Raw genomic sequence first — 26,031 nt, forward strand, 5'->3', positions numbered from 1 at the left:
TGGAATGTCTATAAACATTGAGGCACTGGAGAGACAATTACATTGTACATGTCTTGGGGGTGGGGGGACCCTCCCATTCTTTTCTTCTGTTTTTTTTTAATCAAAGAGAGTACATACAACACCAGTAATACAAAATAGATCTTGGTGGGGGGGGGGGGGGCGTGCCTGGGTGGCGCCCCTGATGTTGCTTGCTTCTCGCGGTCGGTTTTCGCTGTTGTGCGTTTGCCTCCGCTTCGGCCGTCCGTTGTTTCTTCCTCCTGTGCTTTCTTACTCTCTGTTGCCCTGCTATGTTCGTCATGGTCATTGTAATTTCCCGTGCTCTCCTTCCAGTTTGTGTTCCCTTGTCTTTCCCCACCTCTGGCTCCCCTCTATTATTCTTTGACTCCTGTCCTTCCTTCTAGTATCGGTCATGGTGGTCATGGGTACGTCCTTGTACCCTTCCGTAGGAAGTTATTAAGCTGCAGGTACCTTAGTTTGTTGCCCTTAGCTAGCTGAAATCTCTCCATCAGTTCGTCCATTGTTGTGACCCTGCCGTCGGTGTATAGGTCCCTGACTGTCAGTGTCCCTCCGTCCTGTCTTCACCTTTTAAAGATGGCGTCGGTGAGTGCTGGTACGAACCTATGGTTGTTGCAGATGGGGGCTTTGTCGGACATTTTGGTCAGGCCGAATTGCTGTCGTAATTGGTTCCAGGTCTGGAGGGTGGCTACCATCACTGGGCTTCTGGAGTGTTTTTTGGTTGGGGATGGGAGTGCCGCCGTGGCGAGGGCCCGGAGCGAGGTCCATCTGCAGGAGGCCTCCTCCGCGTGCACCCACTCAGCTTCTGGCTCCTTAATCCATCCCCTTACTCGTTCTGTTGTTGCCGCCCAGTGGTAGTATTGCAGGTTTGGGAGGGCTCGCCATCCCCTGAACTTTGTTTTTTGTAGGACCTTTTTGGGGATCCTAACATTCTTCCCCCCCCCCCCCCCCCCCCCCCATACAAATGCCATGATTAATTTGTCCAGTGAGTTGAAAAAGGCGTTGGGGATATAGATCGGGCAAGATCTAAGTAGGCAGAGGTACCTGGGCAGCACGTTCATTTTGATTGTCTGCACTCTCCCCGCGAGGGAGAGTGGGAGTGTGTTCCATCTCTGTAGGTCCTTTTTGACTTCCTCGGTCAGACGGGTCAGCTTCTACTTGTGACCCCCGCGCAGTCAGGAGCGATTTGGATCCCCAGATAGCGAAATTTGCGTCGGGACTGTTGAAACGGCAGTCCCCTCAGCACTGCCCCTCCCCCTTGCGAGTTCACCGGGAAGATCTCACTTTTGCTCATGTTGAGTTTGTAGCCCGAGAAGGCACCAAACTCTTTCAGGAGCGTGGTGATTCCTTCCATGCTGCTTTGTGGGTCCGAAATGTAGAGGAGCAGGTCATCCGCGTAGAGCGAGACTCTGTGCTCTCTGCCTCCCATTTGGATCCCCCTCCAGTTCTTTGCTGTTCTGAGAGCGATCGCTAATGGTTCGATCGCTAGGACGAACAGCAGCAGTGACAGCGGGCATCCCAGCCTGGTGCCCCTGTGCAGCTGGAAGTACTGGGAGCTGGTGTTGTTTGTCTGTACACTTGTCATAGGAGCGTTGTACAGGAGCTTCACCCAGGAGGTGAATCCTGATCCGAGCCAGAGTATCATGAGGTACTGCCACTCGACTCTGTCGAAGGCCTTTTCTGCGTGCCGGATGGGGTCATTATCATGTTCAGCAGGCGCCTGATGTTCGATGTTAGCTGTCTCCCTTTGACAAAGCCCGTCTGGTCCTCTGCGACCACCTCTGGAATGCAGTCCTCCAGCCTTTTCGCCAGTATTTTGGCATCCACGTTCAGCAGTGAGATGGGTCTGTATGACCCACATTCCATTGGGTCTTTGTCTTTCTTGGGTATTAGTGAGATTGAGGCCTGTGCTAGTATAGATGGCAGTGTGCCCCTTGCCAGCGAATCTGTGAACATCTCCCGCAGGTGCGCGACTAGTGCTGTCGCGAATGTTTCGTAGAAGAACGCCAGGAACCCGTCCGGTCCTGGCGCCTTCTCCGCCTGTATGGAGTACGGCCACACCTGGCTACGGCAAAGATGAGTGTTTTTTTCCCCAAAGGTGGATGATAGGTGTGAGCGGTATTCTGGGGGCCTGGCCAATCACACACACATGTTCTGGTCCTGTCCCAAACTGGTGAGTGTTTGGGTCTCCTTCTTTAGCACCATGTCAGCGATTATGAAAGTCGGATTGGAGCTGTGTCCTCTAGTTGCCATATTCGGGGTGTCAGACTCGCCGGGGCTGCAGACCGGGCCGGAGGTGGCTGTTCTTCCCTTCGCCTCACTGATTGCCTGGAGACGGATCCTGCTAGGGTGGAGGTCTCCAATTCCACCCAGCGCCTTGGCGAGGTTCTGGAACCTAATGGAGTTTCTGCAGCTGGGGAAGGCCAAATATGCTGTGAGGGGACGGGTCGAGGGATTCTACCAGAGGTGGCGACTGTTCAATGCATATTTCAAGGAACCAATCACCAACAGTTGTTTGAGGGCGGGGATAGGAAGGGGGGGGCATGAGCTGCGTGGGGGGGGGGGGGGGGTGCATGAGCTGCGTGGGGTGATATTTTATTACGTTTTTTTGTATGTTGTATTTGTGGTATTGTACAAATGTAAATTTTTTGTACTCTTTGGTCAAATTGAAAAACTTCAATAAGAATTTTAAAAATATATATTATTTGTGTGGTATCAAATTTCACCATTTTGATCAATCTGTGTTTTTCTTAATTTAATAAATAAATGATTTCTTTGTGTAAGACTTCTTCAGACTAACCCGCCCCACCTCTTGTTGAATGCCTGGAGATCCCCCACCGGGTGCCATATTACAATTAACACCACAAAAGATTAAATCCACGCCACAGCGATTGCAGTGCCTTTGTGGGCAGTTTTCTTCAAGGTCAGCGGCAAGTGCCGTCACCTCACCACTGATCGCAAAATCGGAGTCATTGATATTGAGCTCAGAAGCAACGCATCCAGAGAAATACCTTTGTTTTGATTGGATTGGATTTGTTTATTGTCACGTGTACTGAGGTACAGTGAACAGTATTTTTCTGCGAGCAGCTCAAACAGACCATTTAGTACATGGAAAGAAAATACAAAATAGGGCAACACAAGGTACACAATGTGAATACATAGACACCGGCATCGGGTGAAGCTTACAGGAGTGTTGATGCTATTTGTTGCATTCCACTCCAATTCTCTTCCAGCATCGAGTGGTGCACAAAGGCAGACTTTTGTCTGTTTCCATAGCTTGTCGTTCCTGGAACATACAAGCATAGAAAGCAGGAGGAGGCCATTTGGCCCTTCAGGCCTGTTCCGCCATTGATTACGAGCATGGCCAATAATCTGATTCAGTAACCTGTTTCCGCTTTCACAATCATATCCTTTAATCCCTTTAGCTCCAAGAGCTATATCCAAGTCCTTATTGAAAACATACCAATTTTTGCCCTCAACTGCTTTCTGTGGTAGTGAATTCCACAAACTCGCCACTCTGGGTGACGAAATTTCTCCTCATCTCAGTCCCCGTATCCTCAGTCTGTGACTCCTTTTTCTGGTTATTGGGAACATCCTTCCTGCATCTATCCTGTCTAATCCTGATAGAAATGTATAGGTTTCTATGCGATCACCTTCATTCTTCTAAACTCCAGCGACTATAATCCTAACCAACTCGATCACTCCTCATATGTCAGTCCCGCCGTTTGAGGAATCAGTCTGGTAAGCTTTCACTGCGCTCCTTCTATAGCAAAAACATCCTCAGATAAGAAGACCAAAAACTGCACACAGTGGCTGGATTCTCCGGTCCCCCAGCCGCGTGTTTCTCGGCAGTGTGCCGTTCGCTGGCGGTGGGATTCCATACTCCTGCCGCTTGTCAATGGGATTTCCCTTTGAAGCCACCTCACACCATCAGGGGTACTCTGCCGGCGGGAAAAAGTGAATTGCAACATTGGAGAATTCCAGCCAGTATTCCAGGTGTGGTCTCACCAAGGCTCTGTGTAATTGCAGCAAGCCACCCCCTGCTCCTGTACTCGAATCTTCTGCTATGAAGGCCAACATACCATTTAGTGCCAGGGGCTTAGACGGGGCGGAGTTTGTAAGGAGCATCCAGGAGGGCTTCTTAAAACAATATGTAGACAGTCCAACTAGGGAAGGGGCGGTACTGGACCTGGTATTGGGGAATGAGCCCGGTCAGGTGGTAGATGTTTCAGTAGGGGAGCATTTCGGTAACAGTGACCACAATTCAGTAAGTTTTAAAGTACTGGTGGACAAGGATAAGAGTGGTCCTAGGATGAATGTGCTAAATTGGGGGAAGGCTAATTATAACAATATTAGGCGGGAACTGAAGAACATAGATTGGGGGCGGATGTTTGAGGGCAAATCAACATCTGACATGTGGGAGGCTTTCAAGTGTCAGTTGAAAGGAATTCAGGACCGGCATGTTCCTGTGTGGAAGAAGGATAAATACGTCAATTTTCGGGAACCTTGGATAACGAGAGATATTGTAGGCCTCGTCAAAAAGAAAAAGGAGGCATTTGTCAGGGCTAAAAGGCTGGGAACAGACGAAGCCTGCGTGGAATATAAGGAAAGTAGGAAGGAATTTAAGCAAGGAGTCAGGAGGGCTAGAAGGGGTCACGAAAAGTCATTGGTAAATAGGGTTAAGGAAAATCCCAATGCTTTTTACACGTACATAAAAAGCAAGAGGCTAGCCAGGGAAAGGGTTGGCCCACTGAAGGATAGGCAAGGGAATCTATGTGTGGAGCCAGAGGAAATGGGCGAGGTACTAAATGAATACTTTGCATCAGTATTCACCAAAGAGAAGAAATTGGTAGATGTTGAGTCTGGAGAAGGGTGTGTAGATAGCCTGGGTCACATTGAGAAACAAAAAGACGAGGTGTTGGGTGTCTTAAAAACTATTAAGATAGATAAGTCCCCAGGGCCTGATGGGATCTACCCCAGAATACTGAAGGAGGCTGGAGAGGAAATTGCTGAGGCCTTGACAGAAATGTTTGGATCCTCACTGTCTTCAGGGGATGTCCCGGAGGACTGGAGAATAGCCAATGTTGTTCCTCTGTTTAAGAAGGGTAGCAAGGATAATCCAGGGAACTACAGGCCGGTGAGTCTTACTTCAGTGGTAGGGAAATTACTGGAGAGAATTCTTCGAGACAGGATCTACTCCCATTTGGAAGCAAATGGACATATTAGTGAGAGGCAGCATGGTTTTGTGAAGGGGAGGTCGTGTCTCACTAACTTGATAGAGTTTTTCGAGGAGGTCACTAAGATGATTGATGCAGGTAGGGCAGTGGATGTTGTCTATATGGACTTCAGTAAGGCCTTTGACAAGGTCCCTCATGGTAGACTAGTACAAAAGGTGAAGTCACACGGGATCAGGGGTGAGCTGGCAAGGTGGATACAGAACTGGCTAGGTCATAGAAGGCAGAGAGTAGCAATGGAAGGATGCTTTTCTAATTGGAGGACTGTGACCAGTGGTGTTCCACAGGGATCAGTGCTGGGACCTTTGCTGTTTGTAGTATATATAAATGATTTGGAGGAAAATGTAACTGGTCTGATTAGTAAGTTTGCAGGCGGCACAAAGGTTGGTGGAATTGCGGATAGCGATGAGGACTGTCAGAGGATACAGCAGGATTTAGATTGTTTGGAGACTTGGGCGGAGAGATGGCAGATGGAGTTTAATCCGGACAAATGTGAGGTAATGCATTTTGGAAGGTCTAATGCAGGTAGGGAATATACAGTGAATGGTAGAACCCTCAAGAGTATTGAAAGTCAAAGAGATCTAGGAGTACAGGTCCACAGGTCACTGAAAGGGGCAACACAGGTGGAGAAGGTAGTCAAGAAGGCATACGGCATGCTTGGCTTCATTGGCCGGGGCATTGAGTATAAGAATTGGCAAGTCATGTTGCAGCTGTATAGAACCTTAGTTAGGCCACACTTGGAGTATAGTGTTCAATTCTGGTCGCCACACTACCAGAAGGATGTGGAGGCTTTAGAGAGGGTGCAGAAGAGATTTACCAGAATGTTGCCTGGTATGGAGGGCATTAGCTATGAGGAGCGGTTGAATAAACTCGGTTTGTTCTCACTGGAACGATGGAGGTTGAGGGGCGACCTGATAGAGGTCTACAAAATTATGAGGGGCATAGACAGAGTGGATAGTCAGAGGCTTTTCCCCAGGGTAGAGGGGTCAATTACTAGGGGGCATAGGTTTAAGGTGCGAGGGGCAAGGTTTAGAGGAGATGTACGAGGCAAGTTTTTTACGCAGAGGGTAGTGGGTGCCTGGAACTCGCTACCGGAGGAGGTAGTGGAAGCAGGGACGATAGTGACATTTAAGGGGCACCTTGACAAATACATGAATAGGATGGGAATAGAGGGATACGGACCCAGGAAGTGTAGAAGATTGTAGTTTAGTCGGGCAGCATGGTCGGCACGGGCTTGGAGGGCCGAAAGGCCTGTTCCTGTGCTGTACATTTCTTTGTTCTTTGTTTGTTTAACCACATTATGCCCTCCTGATTTCTCTCTTAATTATTCCGACAAGCCCTGTACTCTTCTAGGGATCCACCTGATCCCAGCTGCCTATGCAAGCCATATGCCTCCTTCTTCCTTTTGACCATGGCCCCAATATCCCGAGTCATCCAGGGTTCCCTCCTTCTCCCAGCCTTGCCCTTCACTCCAAGAGAAAGTGCTTACCCTGAACCTTAGTGAACACCTTTTTGAAAGACTCCCACTTACCAGCTGTCCCTTTGCCTGTAAACAGGCTCCCCCAATCAACTTTTGAAAGTTCTCACCACGTACCCTCGAAATTGGCCTTACCCCAATTTAGAATTTTAACTTTTGGGCCAGAACTATCATTCTCCATAGCAATCTTAAAATGGAATGGAGGATTTGCAATGTATGCAGTTGCAGGTCCATTCTCAGTCAAGGCTGCAGCGTGTGCTGACCATTATCACAGCAGCTGCAGTCACTGGAATCCTGGCAATGTTCTGGCATCCCAAATGGAAAAAACATCAACATTTGGAAATGAAGGGTACCGGTGAAACTTGTCCAAACTGATCTTGTGTACCCTAAAATGGAACTCCGCCAATCCTGGCGGCTGCAGTAAATACTGATCCTTACTGGGATTTGAAAATTATGAAGTTTTCTTCCCTTCTGGAATTGATTTTGCTACTCCTTCGGAGTGATGATTGCAATGTTACCTTCAGGGAGAAATACTGATTTGGATATTCATGGGGAAGCTGGTAATCTGGGCATCTTTCCGCTACCGAAAAGCCTTTTAAGGGTGTTAATTTGTGACCGAATATCTTTTGATCTAGGTTTTCCCTATACATACGTTGAAGGAAATGGCCCGTAACTGTTTTCGGCTCTCATTGTCTTGGAAAGGAAGTGTGGCCTTTTTCAGTTACAGCTGGAAAGAGCTAAGAGATAACCAGTGAGGCAACAGGACAAACAGGAGGAACATGTTTTTCAAATGTACTATTGTTTCATTGCCAACAGGATAACTTGCAGCTAAACATAGTTGTCATAATTTATTTGGAAACCTTTATCGTTTTGTGGCTTGATTCTTTTTTTAAAAAAATATGTTTATTCAGAATTTTTCAAAAATTTTCAACCATTCAAACCCCCCCCCCCCGTAACAAGAAAAGAAAAGAAAAGTAACAGAGCAAGACATAGGCATATCAATCCAACATAATACAGAACTTGTACAATGGGTTCCTCCCACACATATTGACTTTCCCATATGTTTATGTTTTTCCTTTTACAAGTGCCCCTAGGAAAACCCCTTCCCCGCCCACCCATATACACCCCCCCCCCCCCCCCCCCCCCCCCCCAAGGAGACAACTCCCCCTGGGTTGCTGCTGCTGCTGACCGAGACCTCCAACTGAGATAGTCTAGGAACGGTTGCCACCGCCTGAAGAACCCCTGCGCAGACCCTCTCAAGGCAAACTTTATCCTCTCCAGCTTGATGGACCCTGCCATGTCATTTATCCAGGCTTCCACACTGGGGGGCTTTGCATCTTTCCACAATAGCAAGATCCTGCGCCGGGCTACCAGGAACGCAAAGGCCAGGATACCGGCCTCTTTCGCCTCCTGCACTCCCAGCTCGTCCGTCACCCCAAATAGTGCTAGCCCCCAACTTGGCTTGACCTGGACTTTCACCACCTTAGACATAGTCCTCGCAACACCCCTCCAGAACCCATCCAGTGCCGGGCACGACCAGAACATATGGGCGTGATTCGCCGGGCTTGTGGATTGATTCTTACCTAGCCAATCTTGAAAAGGCAATTGTTTTTCTCTTGTAAATCGAGTCAAATAGTTTATTTACATAGTTAAATTCAGTCCAAATGAACCATCTGGTGGCAGAAGTTTTGTGCATAATTACCTTTGGGGTGTACTATTTAACGTGTTCATTTAACTTTTCACTCATGCTAACATTTTGACACATATTTATTTCTCTAATTTGAAATTATTTAACAATAGCTAAATTGCATAATATGAACAAGAAAATTTCCCATATCCACCATTGCACTGTTCGTTTAGACTTGACCATGGGTTCAATGTAATATTTTCTTTTGTGTTATCAGCAAGAGGTAAACTCTCGCTCTTACAAGCTTACCTTGGAATCCCTGCAGAAGGAGGCCATTTGGCCCATCGGATCTGCACCGACCTTCTGAATGAGCACTCTACCTGGGTTCGCTCCCCTGCCCTATCGCCACAACCCCATCTAACCTGCGCACTTTGAACATCTTTGGCCACTAAGGTACAATTTGATTTGCCCAATCCACCTAACCTGGACTGTGGGAGGAAACCAGAGCCCCCGGAGAAAGCTTACGCAGACACAGGGAGAATGCGTAAACTCCACACAGTCAGCCAAGGCTGGAATCGAACCTGGGTCCCTGGCGCTACAAGGCAGCAGTGCTAACCACTGTGTCACTGTGCCATTTGGAGCAAAATGTAGGCCGATGACACTGTTCCTCAGAACTCAGTTAGTAAAATGGGCTTTTGTTGACAACTTCATCATAACTTCACTTTGTCATTTTACATCTGGTCCATAAAGTTTGTACTGGCGAATGTCTGATTAATGCTGCACATTAGGGTTAACCCTAATACCGTGCACCTGGTATCTGCATGCAGGATGTGGCCTCGCATCCTGTCGATCGTAGTCATTGGCTAAAGCAGTGTGTGAAAGTAAAAGTTTTGTTTTATTTGGGGTGGCGATATTTGGCCTATTGCACTGGAATCCTGCCAGCTAATCAGAGGCTGTCAACGATACATGGGATATGTCTAGAGCTGGGCAAGCTGAGCTGCAAGGTTATGGGTAAAAATGGAAGCCAATTATTACGAGAAGCAAACCTCCCCCAATATATTTTTGGCAGAGTAAGATTTATGGAATGTGATTCTGTGACAGACTTTAAAAACATCAGGGGTGGCAGAGCACTTCTCTGAATGATAAACAGTGAGATAAAAACCTTGTAAGGTCTCCAGTATGGATTTAGGCACTAACTTTGTACTACAAAATGGGAATAGTCTGTCCCTTCAGGTCAAATAGTGTTGGTGCTGTGATGCTCACAAGAACAATCATCTCTTGTTATAATGACAAACCAGAGGACCTGAAATCTGCACTCTGATCTAAAATCAGCTTTGCCACGTTAATTATAAAATCACATTTAGGTTATTTTAATTGGATTCTGAGACTGAATAAAACTGGATCAGAAAGTACAAAGGGGACAAATACGTGTCTATAATTGAGGTTCTAACTCTTGAGTTATGAAGACATTTTCCCATCTCTTTGTAGACCCAAACGGACTAGGTGCCAGTGTAAAAATGGCAATGTGACTGCAATATTAATATTTCTTTTGGATTGAAGAGGTGAGACAACAGTAAAGCAGTCCTTCTGACCTCTTGACTTCACACATACATGGGTGTTCCTGTGTTTGAAAACTGAGTAACAATTGTACTCTTTCTGCTTGAAGCAGTCTGGCTTACAGAGCAGTCAAGGATATATGTTCGTGCCAACACTGATGACCATTCCTACCCTCCATAAATAAATAACTTTTCTTTTTGATTTGTTGAGCAGACACATTTGGAAATAAGGAACATCATTGCGAGGACTCTACTGGAGGTGTTACAAATTCCCTTTAACTGGATGATCTGATTGTGCCACTTCTTCGCATTCTAACGACATGAGGAACAGATTGTTTGATTTACTTGTCTTTTTCTTTTTCAGAGGAGGAGCGGCGGGCGATAGCCAACAACCGCGAATACAATGAAAAGTTTCAATATGCCGTAAGTGAAGGCTTATTCTTTGTAAATCTGCATATCTCATTTAGTGACTGATGGCGGCCGAGTACATATCTGACCAAATACCAAAGTACCTCTGTATTGTGCCGTTTCTTTGCTGAGTAATTTTGTTAGGCAGTGGACCTTATTTATAAGTTTATACATTATTCCACAAGGCGATAGGGTTTGTTGGTTTTGATATGAATTAGACATGCATGAAATTATTACCAATACAGCAATAACTATTGCTAAAAATATTTACTTTCTAGAACATATATATGTCATTTATATATCATTTATATATATATATATTATGTATATCATTTTTTTAAATTCATGGGATGTGGGCATCGCTGGCTGGGCCAATATTTATTACTCATTCTTTATTGCCCTTGAACTGAGTCATTTGCTAGACCATTTCAGAGGTTTTTTTTAAAGAGTCTAGTCAACTACATTGCTGTGGGTCTGGAGTCACATGTAGACCAGACCATGTATGGATGGCAGATTTCTTTCCTTAAAGGACATTAGTGAACCAGATGGGATTTTACAACAATCAACAATGGTCATCATTAGACTTTCAATTCTAAATTTTTTTAATTTAAATTTCACCGTGGGCCCTGGTGGGATCAAACCCAGGACAATACCCTGTGTCTCTGGATTATTAGTCCAGCGGCAATAACACTGCGCCACCACCTCCCCAAAACCTGCTGACGTTCACTCTCCCGCGAAGAAGTCGATGAATGGTTGCCACCTTCGGGCGAACCCCAGTGCAGATCCCCTCAAGGCGAACTTAATTTTTTCCATACCCAGAAAACTTGACATGTCCGAAGGCCACAGTTCGGTCTTCGGGGATTTTGAGTCCCTCCATGCCAGCAGTATTCGCCGCCGGGCTATTAGGGAAGCAAAGGCCAGAACATCTGCCTCTTTCTCCCCCTGGACTCCCGGGTCTTCCGAAACCCCGAAAATTGCCACCTCTGGACTCATCACCACCCTTGTTTTCAGCACATGGGACATGACCCCCGCAAATCCCTCCCAGTACCCCCTAAGCTTAGGACATGCCCAAAACATGTGAACATGGTTCGCTGGTCCTCCCGCGCAGCTAGCGCACTTGTCCTCTTCCCCAAAGAATTTGCTCATCCGAGCTACCGTCATGTGGGCCCGGTGAACGACCTTAAATTGAATCAGGCCGAGCCTGGCACATGTTGCGGTTGAATTTACCCTACTCAGAGCTTCCGCCCACAGCCCGTCCTCCATCTCCCTTTCCGAGCTCCTCCTCCCATTTGAGTTTCAGTTCCTCCGGCTGCAGTAACTTTTAACGAGCAATGCTTCTCAAGTTGTCACCTTGACTGAACTGTCAGTCAAGACATTCCACTCGAGGCTGCCAAAGGGAGAAAAGGGTCTCGACATGCATGTTGTACCACTATCCGGGGAGGAGTTATGATCTCATGCCACAGCTACTTGACTTGGTGGACAAAACATATCCATAGTTATCTGATTGCTGAGCGATCTGTGCTGGCTCTCAAGAATAAGCCATGGCCAGCCAGCACTGCTGCCCTGTCTTTGCCTTTCATTTTACTGCAAATGTCACTGAAATTGGCCCTAACTGAAACGTCCCTAACAGGGTAAAGCTAAACGTTAATATGAAGAATGAGCCATTTCCTTACGCCTCTCCAGACACAAGAAGAGCGGCACAATGGGCTATTTGTTATCCTTTCACCTTTGTTGAAATCCAAGCAAGACTAAAGGGGCAAAAGCTTCCATCCAACGGAGAGGATTTGAGATGAAATCAGTTTGTGTTCCCAACTTCATATTGAATCCACTGGATAAAACTGGCTGCAATTAGGGATTTATTCATCCTAATTGGGGTAATGTTACACCATGAAATGCGGTGTGGAAAATCACAAGAACTCAGATCAGGATCAATAGCCTTTTACTGCAAATACAACTGCTGGTCCCAAATAGTTTTTTTGCTTCCCATGTGGTGGGATGAGTTCCATAACGATGAAGAAGATTCCGTGAAGAATGGACGAGCAGCCCAAACTCCTGTTTCACTTCAGAGTCAATAACATTGGGAAGAAAAGCTAGAGGTTCTTGTCAAGGGAGTTTGAAGGATTCAGGTGCTTAGAAAGCAGGACCTCGAGGTTGTAATCTCAGGATCACTGCTGGTACTGGTCCCTAAAACATTTGGGTGGGATAGTGAGATCAAACACATCCCCCATATAACCTGTATGTAAAATGTAGAAGGGAGAACTTCAGATTTCTTACGAATTCTAGAGCAGGAAAAGCTCAATAATGGGATTGGCTCCACTTTACAATCCCTGGGGCTGCCTGCAGAGTTTGGGAATGTGGTTGCTTGAAATCCTGGATCTCAGAACATCACGGCAATGGGTTGGGGGGAGCATCTATAGGTGGAGCTGGAGGATGTCCATCTTCCAGCCTCAGAATGTTCCATGAGCTCCATCTTCATTTTCAAGAGAACCATCTTCTTTCTTCAGCAGTGAGCCAGTGATGTTGGGTGTCTTTTCAATATGGTACTCGGATAGGAAAGAAGACCGGCCACCATCCAGCTCTGCCCTGTCACTGAATAAAATGTTAATTAATTAGACACCTGGCTGCCTAATTAATGAGGTCGGGGTTTGGAGATATGGCCTATTTTCCTGCCAGCTTCCAAGTGATAAACGCTCCATCCTCCCACCAGACTTAGGGCGAGATTTTGCCGCCCACCTGCTGTCGGAATCATCCTGTCCCGCCAAAGGTCAATGGAGTTTAGGCTGCCTCACTACATCCCTACAATGGATCCCACCACGGCAGGGCTGGAAAATCCCGGCCTTTGTCTCAGATAGGAGAATTCCGTATAAGCCAAGTTGCTCAGTCGGTAGAGCATGGGACTCTTAATCCCAGGGTCGTGGGTTTGAGCCACACGTTGGGCGCTTCCATATTATTATTTGAGAATATTGAACTGAACGAACTGTTTTAGGACAACATGGCAGCACAGTGGTTAGCACTGTTGCTCCACAGCGCCAGGGTCCCAGGTTTGATTCCCGGCTTGGGTCACTGTCTGTGCAGAGTCTACACATTCTCCCCGTGTCTGCGTGGGTTTCCTCCCCGGTTTCCTCCCGCAAGTCCCGAAAGACGTGCTGTTAGGTGAATTGGACATTCTAAATTCTCCCTCTGTGTTCGGAACAGGAGCCGGAATGTGCCGACTTGGGGCTTTTCACAGTGACTTCATTGCAGTGTTAATGGAAGCCTACTTGTGACAATAAAGATTATTATAAGTATAGAAAATTGGAAAAGCATTCCAAAATAGTAAGAGGAAAGAAACTGAAGGAAGAAAAGGGGAAAAAAATAGAAGGGAAAATGGCCCTGAGGCACACAAATACATCAGGATTACAGTGATCACACACCAATGTGAAAAATATTTTAAATAAAGTCAGGGAGCTAGATTCAATCATATAGAATTGAAGGATGTGATGGTGTCTTGATAGAAACTTGCTTTCAGCTGAGTTGCCACTGTGAACTAAATATGCCTGGCTATGGGGTTCTCAGAAGTAAGGGATGGAAAAAGGAGTACGAGGGATTGATAAAGATGCAGAAGGTGTTATTATGCTGGAGTCTCAACTTTCCAATGATGGACTGGGATAATGGGAAGGGGCTTTCGAATGCATCCAGGGCTGTTTCCGTGGACCTTCAGGTAGCAGAGCCCTTGGGAAATGTTGACCATAGCCCAATAAGTTCAAGTTGAAAATAGATAAAAGTATAAATCAGCTTGAATGTGTTTATCTTGAAGTTAACTAATTGCAGTTGGTTGACGGAACCAAAACCAGATTACTGGAGTTATATATGCAGCATTTTGCATCACATCAGAGGCCTTGGTTTACTGTGCAGGAGAATGTTACTCTGCCTCAGACTTCTTCAGCCACCAGGAAACAAAGATGGTGTTCATGCACCGAACCATCGAGCATTAAGAGCAGTGTCAGAGAAGCTCGAGCCCAGTCTAACTGAGTGGCTCCTGGTGCAGTACCTCATTGCCCTGCCTGCCATTCACTGCGGCACCATCATGCTGTGAGATGGGAGAGCTTGTGAGCAAAACTGGCCTTTCCATTCCAGAAGAGCTGAAAAATCCACACACACACAAAAAGCGTTTCAAATCATGCCAGCTGCTCTGGGATACTGCAGCTAATATTGATGCAATTGGTATCAACCCACCCCAGAACCAGGTGGACAAAATAAAGGGACACACATAAAGAAGCAACACCGCGTCACTGACCCAGCAGCAGAGGTCCCTGGCTCCTAGCTCACTCGATAGTGACGGACGGCACTCAGCTGAATCTGCAGCCATCTGTTCCATTGGTACAAGATGAGGGATGACCCAGAGTGCGCCTTTAGCCACGAGAAGAATTTATCTCAGAAAATATTACTTGCCCGTCTAATAGATTCATGATTTTGCTTTTTTTTCTTAACTCAGAGCAATATACATATTATATTCTACGCTGCTGTGGTTTTTCACTTGACTGCAATCTGGGGTGTTCTCATCAACAGTAAATTCTCTGGTGGCAGGCTCTGTAGTTATTTATAAGTTCTGATACTTACTCCAAGGAAGATAATTTATGTCCGATAAAAACAAATTTAGAATAAGCCACCCAGCGGCAGAAGGGTCAGAAGTTCTAACCTGACTTCCACAACCTGTATCAGCTAGGCTTGCATTCGATGGCGATGTACATTCCCATATATTGTCTACTTCCCAAGTGTATGTCCATTTGAAATATTGGGCACAGATCCGTTTTTCCGGTAGCACAGTGGATAGCACTGTTGCTTCGCCGCTCCAGGGTTCCAGGTTCGATTCCCGGCTTGAGTCACTGTCTGTGCGGAGTCTGCACGTTCACCCCGTGTCTGCGTGGGTTTCATCCGGGTGCTCCGGTTTCCTCCCACAGGTCCCGAAAGATGTGCTTGGTGAATTGGACATTCTGAATTCTCCCTCGGTGTACCCGAACAGTAGGGGATTTTCACTGTAACTTCATTGCAGTGTTAATGTAAGACAACTTGTGACAACAATAAAGATTATTATTATTATTTTAAAGGCATAACTTCAAAAATGTCTTTAAAAATGCTCCGACTCCATCTGGTGGACATTTGTGCATCAGTGGTTATATTTACTGGCCATATTTGACCTCTTGAAACATTTTAATATTGCAGCACACTGCCATGTTGTTTATGCCACAGTTCCAGAGGACCATAGGCTGCTCTCCCCTTTGAGGGTCACCAGACCTCAGGCAAGGGGCAAGGTTGAGAAGGCAGAGCCTTCATCAATAACCTCAGCCGGTACGGGAATTGAACCCATGCTATTGGCCTTGCTCTGCATCACGAACCAGCTGTCCAGCCAACTGGGCTAAACGTTTTTCCTATGCAAGTATGGAGCAATCTGCTTTGACAGTTGGGTATTTTGCTTAATCTTTCAGCTGGTCAAGAATTAATGTTTATGTCATTGCAACAAAAAGTATTTGAAATTTGCCGTGTTCTGAATAATGGACAATATTAGCGGGATTCTCCGTCGGTGGGATCCTCCGCTTCACCGGCAGCGCACTCACGCCCGCGGGTTTCCCGACGACGTGGGGGTGCCCACAATGGGAAACCCCATTGGCCAGCTGTTGGGACGGAGGATCCCGCTGCCGGCGGGGCACGGCGCACCAAAAAGCGGGTGTGGCGGGACAGAGAATCCTGCCCCATATACCTGGGGTGGGGTGGGGATTGTTTATATATTCTCTTGTCCATTGCAGTAAACGTGATTCTTGTGTGGCCAACACCCAGACACATAATTGGTGGTTGTATTAATTGAACATGCAATAATTATATATAGTTTTAAAAATGATTACTTTCTGTTTTTAGTTGGGGGTGGAATCAAATTCAGTATTCAAACTGGTCGCACTTGCCAAAACAAGGAAAGTACATTCTACTTGGGTTCAGTAACTTAGCCCCTTCTCCATGGCCTGGAGTGTGACTTCCTTTTACAATTTGTACCTTGGCCAGGGCCTTGGTTTTGTTACTGGTACCTTGGTCTACTTCTAATATGATTTCATTTTGGAAGACACTTTAACATGGTTTAAACAGATTATGGATAAATGAACAGGAGTAATAAGACCATAAGACATAGGAGTGGAAGTAAGGCCATTCAGCCCATCGAGTCCACTCCACCATTCAATCATGGCTGATTTCAACTCCATTTACCCGCTCTCTCTCCATAGCCCTTAATTCCTCGAGAAATCAAGAATTTATCAACTTCAGTCTTAAAGACTCTCAACGTCCCGGCCTCCACCGCCCTCTGTGGCAATGAATTCCACAGACCCACCACTCTCTGGCTGAAGAAATTTCTCCTCATCTCTGTTCTAAAGTGACTCCCTTTTATTCTAAGGCTGTGCCCCCGGGTCCTAGTCTCCCCTGCTAATGGAAACAACTTCCCTACATCCACCCTATCTAAGCCATTCATTATCTTGTAAGTTTCTATTAGATCTCCCCTCAACCTCCTAAACTCCAATGAATATAATCTCAGGATCCTCAGACGTTCATCGTATGTTAGGCCTACCATTCCTGGGATCATCCGTGTGAATCTCCGCTGGACCCGCTCCAGCGCCAGTATGTCCTTCCTGAGGTGTGGGGCCCAAAATTGCTCACAGTATTCTAAATGGGGCCTAACTAGTGCTTTATAAAGCTTCAGAAGTACATCCCTGCTTTTATATTCCAAGCCTCTTGAGATGAATGACAACATTGCATTTGCTTTCTTAATTACGGACTCAACCTGCAAGTTTACCTTTAGAGAATCCTGGACTAGGACTCCCAAGTCCCTTTGCACTTCAGCATTATGAATTTTGTCACCGTTTAGAAAATAGTCCACGCCTCTATTCTTTTTTCCAAAGTGCAAGACCTCGCACTTGCCCACGTTGAATTTCATCAGCCATTTCTTGGACCACTCTCCTAAACTGTCTAAATCTTTCTGCAGCCTCCCCACCTCCTCCATACTACCTGCCCCTCCACCTATCTTTGTATCATCGGCAAACTTAGCCAGAATGCCCCCAGTCCCGTCATCTAGATCGTTAATATATAAAGAGAACAGCTGTGGCCCCAACACTGAACCCTGCGGGACACCACTCGTCACCGGTTGCCATTCCGAAAAAGAACCTTTTATCCCAACTCTCTGCCTTCTGCCTGACAGCCAATCATCAATCCATGTTAGTACCTTGCCTCGAATACCATGGGCCCTTATTTTACTCAGCAGTCTCCCGTGAGGCACCTTATCAAAGGCCTTTTGGAAGTCAAGATAGATAACATCCATTGGCTCTCCTTGGTCTAACCTATTTGTTATCTCTTCAAAGAACTCTAACAGGTTTGTCAGGCACGACCTCCCCTTACTAAATCCATGCTGACTTGTCCTAATCCGACCCTGCACTTCCAAGAATTTAGAAATTTCATTCTTAACAATGGATTCTAGAATCTTGCCAACAACCGAGGTTAGGCTAATTGGCCTATAATTTTCCATCTTTTTCCTTGTTCCCTTCTTGAACAGGGGGGTTACAACAGCGATTTTCCAATCCTCTGGGACTTTCCCTGACTCCAGTGACTTTTGAAAGATCACAACTAACGCCTCCACTATTTCTTCAGCTATCTCCTTTAGAACTCTAGGATGTAGCCCATCTGGGCCTGGGGATTTATCAATTTTTAGACCTCTTAGTTTCTCTAGCACTTTCTCCTTTGTGATGGCTACCATATTCAACTCTGCCCCCTGACTCTCCGGAATTGTTGGGATATTACTCATGTCTTCTACTGTGAAGACTGACGCAAAGTACTTATTCAGTTCCTCAGCTATTTCCTTGTCTCACATCACTAGATTACCAGCGTCATTTTGGAGCAGCCCAATGTCAACTTTTGCCTCCCGTTTGTTTTTAATGTATTTAAAGAAACTTTTACTATCATTCCTAATGTTACTGGCTAGTCTACCTTCATATTTGATCCTCTCTTTCCTTATTTCTCACTTTGTTATCCTCTGTTTGTTTTTGTCACACCATTGATTCTTTCCAGAAAAATACTGGAAGGTACTTGACATAACACACACCCCACCCCACACACCCCTCAAAGGCCCCCCCTCTAACTACTAATTTCCTCATAGCAAAGCTCAGCAGGTGTGAGCAGCCACCATTGAGAGTTCATGCGGTGGTTTAGAAAGATTCTTGACTATCAAGGAGTCAAACGGTCTGAGACTTCTGGTGGCGGCCATGGAGTGAGTGGTCGCACATTTGGAGGCTCCCGCTCGTGGCGGTTTTTTCGGACCTTTTCCCCGTTTAACAGGTGGATGTGACACGGAAAAAAGGTGCAGGAGAGTGAGTGGAAGAGATTGGCCCTCTGGTGTATGGAGCCGACGGCCAGAAACGGTCGGAAAAGAGGGCATCAGTCTGTTAGAGCTGGTGCGGGGCCTGCGACCCACGGGGAGATGGCAGAGGGGCAGGGAGCGACCCTGCCTGCTCAGTGGTCGACGGACCAGCTGGTGAGCTTCCTGGACGAGAAGTTCACCCAGCAACGTAAGGAGAGTCTGGAGGACCTGGGCCTGGTGGCGGATTCGATCAAGGCGGTGGTCGACCGCGTGGAAACGAAGCTGCCGGCCCAGGGTCAGGCGATCCAGAAGATGGAGGAGGGGATGGGGGAACACGGAGAGCAGTACGCCTCAATGGCAGCGGAAATGGGGCTGGTGAGGGACCAGCAGAGGCGGCTCCAGGAGAAGGTAGAAGACCTGGAGAACGGGTCATGCAGGCAGAACATATAGGCCGGGATTCTCCGAGCCTCCGCACCGAAATCGCGCTAGGCGCAGGGGTGGAGAATGGGGCGTCAGATCCACGATTGGGTCTGGCACCGGGGCACGAACCTCTGCCGACCGGATAATCGGCGGCAGTTGCGCGTGCGCGCGATCACCGCGGCGCTGGTCTGGGGCCGTTGAACGAGGCCACCATTGTGTGGGCCACGGAATAGCTGGGCCAAAAGGCCCGTTGACGGAGGCGTGAAATACTTCGGCGTTTACGCCGGCGTCAACACTTAGCCGCCGTTTTGAAGAATCCTGGCCAAGGATCGTGGGCCTGCCAGAGAGGAGTGAAGGAGCCGATGCTGGCGTGTAAGTGGGGTGGATGCTGGAGCAGCTGCCAGGAGAGGGTGGCACGGCCTTTGGAAGTGGATTGACGCACAGGGCGCTAATGAGGAAGCTTCAGGGGAACGAGCCGTCGAGGGTGATGGTGGTGCGGTTGCACCGGTTCCTGGGCAAGGAGCGAATAATGAGTTGTGCCAGGCAGACGAGGCACCGCACCTGGGAGGGCAGTGAAATCCGAGTGTACCAGGACCTGGGTGCAGAACTGGCCAAGAGGAGAGCCAAGGCAGCCCTCTGCAAGAAGGGGTGAGGTTTGGGCTACTGTACCTTGCACATCTGTGGGTGATCTACGAAGACCGGGAATTATACTTTGGTTCGGCGGAGGAGGCGGTAGAATTTGTTAAAGACAATGGACTGGCAGGAGAAGGCGGACTTTAAACTCTAGTGGAGATGCTGTGATGCTGCTGTTACCTTGTGGTTGGGGCCATTTTTGTTCCGGCTTCAGGTTTGCTCTTTGTTATTTGTTAGTGGATGGGGGTTGGTCTCTTTGTATGGGCTTGGAGAGGAGTTGTTTTTGCTTGTTTGCACTAATGTTCGAGCGGGGGGGGAGTGGAATCAGTGGGGGGGGTAGGATGCTGGGCGCCATGGGCGGGGGCTGCCAGGCGAGTTGGACGGGCTAGTTCATGGAAGCGCAATGGGGGGGTGAGTGGAAGGTCAGTTGGGGGATGGGGGGGCAGGGATTGTTGGTGGGGGATTTGGGGGGTGGGGGGAAGTATTTCTGAGAGGGCAAGGGCTTTTAAACTGTGACGGGAGGAGGATCGATAACGGTGGGTGCCGAGGGTGGGCCTGGGGAGGTGTGGGACAAGGGCCGGAGACTGGCCCAAGAGGGGCTATGGTTGATCGGCAGTGGGGGGGGAACCAAACTGGTCACGTGGAAAGTGCGAAGATTGAATGGGCTCGCCAAGAAGGCCTGTGTGTTCGCACACTTAAAGCGATTGAAGGCAGATGTGACCATGCTACAGGGCACTCGCCTGAAGGTGTGGGACCAGAGTAGGCTGAGGAAAGGATGGGTTGGGCAAGTATTTCATTCGGGCAGGCTTGAGAAAATTAAATTTGCCTTGAGGGTTCGTTGCAGGGGTTTGCTCGGAGGTGGCAGCCGTTCATCGACTTATTTGAGAAAAATTAAGCTGTCAGCTGTGGGTGGGGAGGAGGGGGACAGGGGAGGCATGAGAGAGACAAGTAAGGACAGGAAAATCAACGGAGGGGTGGTTGGGGAAGGTGGCACTGTTTCTGTAAACCATGTCTGATTTTGAAGCACACCTCCTATTTTCTGTCTTCTTCCCTTACTGGAAACTTTGTTTTTAACTGCACCTTGTCCTCTCTCCTGTTTTTCTTTATCTCTTCCTGTCTCTCTTGCCTCTCTCCGTGTTTTCCGCCTTTCTAGGCTTTCCTTTTTTGCGTAGGCGCACGGGGACCTTTGCCTTCAGCTCCAAGTCCCGTTGCTCAAGCGCGTGGGACTACCAACATAGAAAATATAAACCACACGCTCTTTCCCAGCCGGCGCAAATGCGGGACGCCCAAGATTCATTGGGTCTTGGAGATGCCAATCACAGAGCTGAAGAAGATGGTTAGTTTTAGTTTATTTACACAAATTTTGAATCTTTTTTTGCGGGGGATGGGGGCGGATGTCTTCACGGCGCACCAGTGTGTCGCGGCTGACACAATGGTTGGGAACCACTGCATTGGAATCTAGTTTAATCCCAGCTAAACTTTAAACTAGCCAAGCATTTCTGGTACAGTTTACTCAACTTGGTGGACTCATTCCTGAACCACATTTTTTTTATCCCCAACTGTTGGAAAGTTGAAATTTGAACTTGTTTACATGAAATGAAGTAGAACAATGTTATTAGATGAAAAACACTCGTATACAGAAGTTCAGTCTCTGTTTGCAGAATTCTGGGCGCGATTCTCCCATGCCGCGCCGTACCGGAGAATTGATGTTTGCGCCATTTTCCCCCGCGCGAAGCCGGTCAGACGCCGCCCCGCCATTCTCCCAACCGGCGGGAACGGCTTCACCGTGGTCTGCGCCACGCACGTCGGAGAATGCGCCGCGCACGTCGGAGAATCCGCCGAGAGGGCAATCGAGGCGCTTCACACAGGCCCCCGCTATTCTCCGGCCCAGATGGGCCGAGCGGCCGCTACGACACAACAGGTTCCCGCCGGCCCCGTCCACCCCTGGTCGCTGCCGGCGGGAACTCTGCGGGAACGCTGGGGGGCAGCCTGTGGGGTGGGAGGGTGGCTCCTTCACCGGGGGTGGGGGGCATCTGATGGGATCTGGCCCGCGATCGGGGCCCACCGATCGGTTGCCCGGCCTCCCCCCCCCCCCCCGGGCCTACCTCTTTCCGCGGACGGCCCCAGAACACCGGCGCCATGTTGGCGAGGGGCCGTCGCGCGTAAGTGGTTCCCCGCGCATGTGCAGGGTGGCACGGTCCAACTGCGCATGCGCGGGTTGGCACGGCGGCCATTTGGCGGCGTGTAAGGATGCTGAAATGGCGCAAACCGCTCCAGCGCCGTGCTGACCCCCTGTGGGGGCCAGAATAGGTTGCACCCGGGCCCTGTTCACGCCGTCGTGAAATGCGACGGCGTTCACGACGGCGCGAACACTTAATTTCCATTTTGGAGAATCGCGCCCTCGATCTTCACTGTACAGCCATTAGGCAGCCTATTTCAGTTTGATTTGCTTAACGTTGGTGCATCTTGATTATTCAAATGTCCCTGGCTATGAAATATTGACAAATGCTAAAATAAGTCATGTCTATAAATGCTTATAACTTTCTAAACACAAAGTATTCCTTCATGGGATGTGGGAACTCTGGCTAGGTCATCGTTAATTGGCCTTGAGAAGGTGAACTAGCTTTTTGAGCAGTTGCATACGACTGAGTGGCTTGCCAGGCCATTTCAGAGAGCAGCTACGAGTCAAACACAGTTTTGTGGGTTTGGAGAAAGGCCAGATAAGACAGGAACGGCAGATTTCCTTCCTTTAAGGACATTTGTGAACCAGATGGGTTTTTACGACAACTGAACATCTTTTCATGGCCACCGTTGAGACTAGCTGAGACTAGCTTTTAAAGTTCCAGATTTTTATCAATTGAATTTAAATTCCGCCAGCTGTTGTGGTGAGATTTGAACCCCTGCCCTCAGAGCATTAACCTGGACGAGCCCAGTGGCTTTGCTGCTACGCCATCGCCTCCCTAACTGCGGTGGTAATTATAAGTACAGTTAAAATTTGGCCTTTTGCAATGTCCTGTTTTGCGAAAGTTTGACCCACATGACTAAAATATGTCACATTAGTTCGAACCATAGAACAATAGAATTTCTACAGTGCAGAAGGAGGCCATTCGGCCCATCAAGTCTGCACTGACCCGCTGAAAGAGTACTGTAACAAATCCACGGAAGCAGACGTCCCTTTGGCAGAATCCCTTGTATTAACAAAACCAATAGCAGTACAACCATGCACACTCAGCTTGCTGTCTGCACTGGGAGAGCAGAGGATCTGACACTCCCTGTTATATACAAAGAAAAGGTTCCCTGATTGGGCCACTAATCAGGGAATTCGTATTCCGATTAGCCAATCTCAAAGACCTGGTCTAAGTCATTGCAAGAACCCTATCTGGGCCGTGTGGAGTTTGCACATTCTCCCCGTGTCTGCGTGGGTCTCACCCCCACAACCCAAAGCTGTGCAGAGTAGGTGGATTGGCCACGCTAAATTGCCCCTTAATTGGACATTTTTTTGGACTGAACTCATTACGATTTACTGGTCCAGAGACCCAGACTAAGGCTGTGGGGATACAAATTCTAATCCCACCTTGAAAGCTGGGGGAATTTAAATTGAATTAATTAATACAGCTGACCCAATATCTGTGTGGGTCTCACCCCCACATCCCAAAGATATGAAAGGTAGGTGGATTGGCCACGCTAAATTGCCCCTTAATTGTAAAAAAAATGAATTGGGTACTTTAAATATAAAATAAAAGAAAAAAAAATGTAAAGTTGGATTAAAAAGCTGGTTTCAGTAATGCCGACCATAGAACTCATTTGGTTCAATCATGTATTTCGGTGGAGCGGGCGGGAAAGAGATTGTACCATCTTAACCCTGGCTGGCTTATTTGTAAGTCCAGACCCACAGTCATTGACTCTTAACTCTTCATTTGGCGAGCTGGTACTGAGATGATGGGCCAAATGGCCTCCTACTGCACCGAAACAATTCTGTGATTCCCGTTAATTGTCTTCTGAAATAGCCTGACAAGCTCCTCAGTTCAACTGCTATTAGGGATGGGCAATAAATGCTGGCCTTGCCAGCGATGCTCACATCGCAAGAACAAGTTAAGATAAACCTCCTCAGAGGCACTGAAAACTGTGGATGCAAGAAGTCTGAAGCGAAATGTCTATGAGAAGCATCTTGAGAAAAGCTATCAAAAATTGGTTTTAAAAGCTGAAGCAGCGAGTGCCATTTATATATTTTTTATATTGTTTTAAATGGCCTGTGGTCACACAGTGAATGAAAGCATGCTTATTGCCAGTAACTTGCCTTCGGTTTACAATTCAATGTTAATCAGAAAATTCAACAGTAGTTGTTAATCATGTTTGAATCTCTGGAATAAATGTACTTTTATGCTCTTTCAGAATAACCGTATCAAAACCTCAAAGTACAACGTTGTCACATTTCTACCTATTAACCTGTTTGAGCAGTTCCAGCGAGTTGCCAACGCGTATTTTCTGTTCCTGTTGCTCTTACAGGTTAGTGATCCTAATATTCAAAAGAACACAAGTGGGGCACATGTGTAATTGGTATCACGTGACTGTAGTTACATATATATAGCCCACAGCTTAACTAACATTTCTTTGACAATTAAGAATTCAACATGACACTTTTATTAAATATTAGACGTGATTCATTTCATCTCATGAAGCCAGCCCTTAGCTGCTGTTAGCATCAATCGCACTGATTTATCAGGGTTTTTTTGTATGTTTAAGTAACTCCTATAACGCATTGCGTGTCAGACTGAACTTGACAAATAGCACCATTTAAAATCTGATTTAAGAAATTAGCAAGTCCACCGCCACTTGCGAAGTGAGTACCTCCGTATCGGTAGTGATTAGTGAGTCCTTCACCAGATCGTAAAGTGCAGAGGTGGCCACACACTCTGAACCTTAGAGCCGCATACGATAGTCTTCAGACATTCGAGAGCCACAAGACGCAGACAAGCGATACAGATGCATTTTTATTACTATTGCACCTATTTCGGGGAGGAAATATATTTAGCAAAATTGTAAGTGCAAATGGCACAAAAAGTATATGGTTGGAATTTTATGGCCGTCCCTGCCGGCGCAATCTTCTGGTCCCGCCAATGGTGAAACCCTGCCGAAGGTTTCCTGGTGGCGAGGGGCGCATACAATGGCGTTGACAGCGACGGGACCCGAAAATAATGCCGCTGCGAAACGTGTCGTGGGGGGCATGAACCCTCCCCCAACCCATGTGTGTCAGCTCGCTTACTAATGTAACGTATATGTTGTATTATTGTAGTGAGCGCAGGGATGAGAGATTTTCACAAAATGGTAGGTTTCTGACATTGGGGTTTTGGAAATCTGCCATTTGACTCTTTGGGCGGTATTCTCTGAACCCGTCCATTGCTGCCCCTCTGCAAGTCAGAACGGAGAATTTGGCATTCCAGCCAAAACTCCATTCACGTTCAGCGGCACCGGAGAATCACAGCCGCGGGCGAGCAAGGTCGAACATTTTCAGCTAAACCTGTTTCTGACCTTCAGTTTCAGTGGTAACTGCTGCTTTCACCCTTCGGCAAGCTATGTGGGTTTCCAGCTCGCTTTCAAAAATATTTGGAAATTGCAGGGGTTGGGGAAATTTGGGTTAATAGAGCATTTTGGTTGGTACTGGCAATCGAGTGCCCTGTGCAAGTGTTGGCGGGGGATATGGGGGGGGGGGGAATCCTGGGCTGAGGGGGTGGGGGGGGGGAATCAGGGGTCGCTTTGGGGACTCAACCTCTTGCTACACTGCAGAGTTCCGGCGAGCGGAGCTCCTCAGTGCACAAAATGGGGCTATGGGCAGCCTCGCCCACACATTCCCAGCTGCGGACTCTTATCTAGCACGAGTGCCTTTTTATGGCATTGTGTTTCTCGGTGCTGCGAGCGACAGCAGCTAAACATGCTCACGATAGGACTTTGTTCCCATTTAGATAAATCCCGTCCTAAATGTTTACACGTACTATTTTATTTAGTTCAATTTTTATTTCACCAGTTTCAAGTTTCCCTTCTGTTTGTAGTTACTTTTTGTGTGCTAAAGTTGCGGATTTGTCCTGTTAGTTTGAAGTCAGTTCAAATTAGTAACAATCTGATTTTATGACCACAGAAAGCCTGTGAATGATCAGAAATGAACTGTGTTTATATGGAATGGACAGCACAGGTGCTGAGTGGTCTTATTCTAACTGGTCCACACTAATGTTTATGCTCGTGTGAGCCTATTTAACAACAGTTTGTTAACATTTTGTATTCAGCATAATAATGTTCCTGCG

The 26,031-nt window shown here is 47.4% G+C and overlaps 1 protein-coding gene across 1 annotated transcript in view; it reads left to right on the top strand.

Annotated features, from left to right (window-relative positions):
* The window catches only part of LOC140387320 (probable phospholipid-transporting ATPase IM), a 277,940-nt gene that overhangs the window by 228,237 nt on the left and 23,672 nt on the right, over positions 1-26,031 (top strand). The window contains exons 4-5 of the mRNA XM_072470248.1: positions 10,274-10,332; positions 24,128-24,241. Of these exons, the coding sequence (XP_072326349.1) occupies positions 10,274-10,332; positions 24,128-24,241 (173 nt within the window). The remainder of the gene's footprint in view (positions 1-10,273; positions 10,333-24,127; positions 24,242-26,031) is intronic.

The sequence above is a fragment of the Scyliorhinus torazame genome, chromosome 12 (assembly GCF_047496885.1).
Source record: "Scyliorhinus torazame isolate Kashiwa2021f chromosome 12, sScyTor2.1, whole genome shotgun sequence".
Taxonomy (NCBI): domain Eukaryota; kingdom Metazoa; phylum Chordata; class Chondrichthyes; order Carcharhiniformes; family Scyliorhinidae; genus Scyliorhinus; species Scyliorhinus torazame.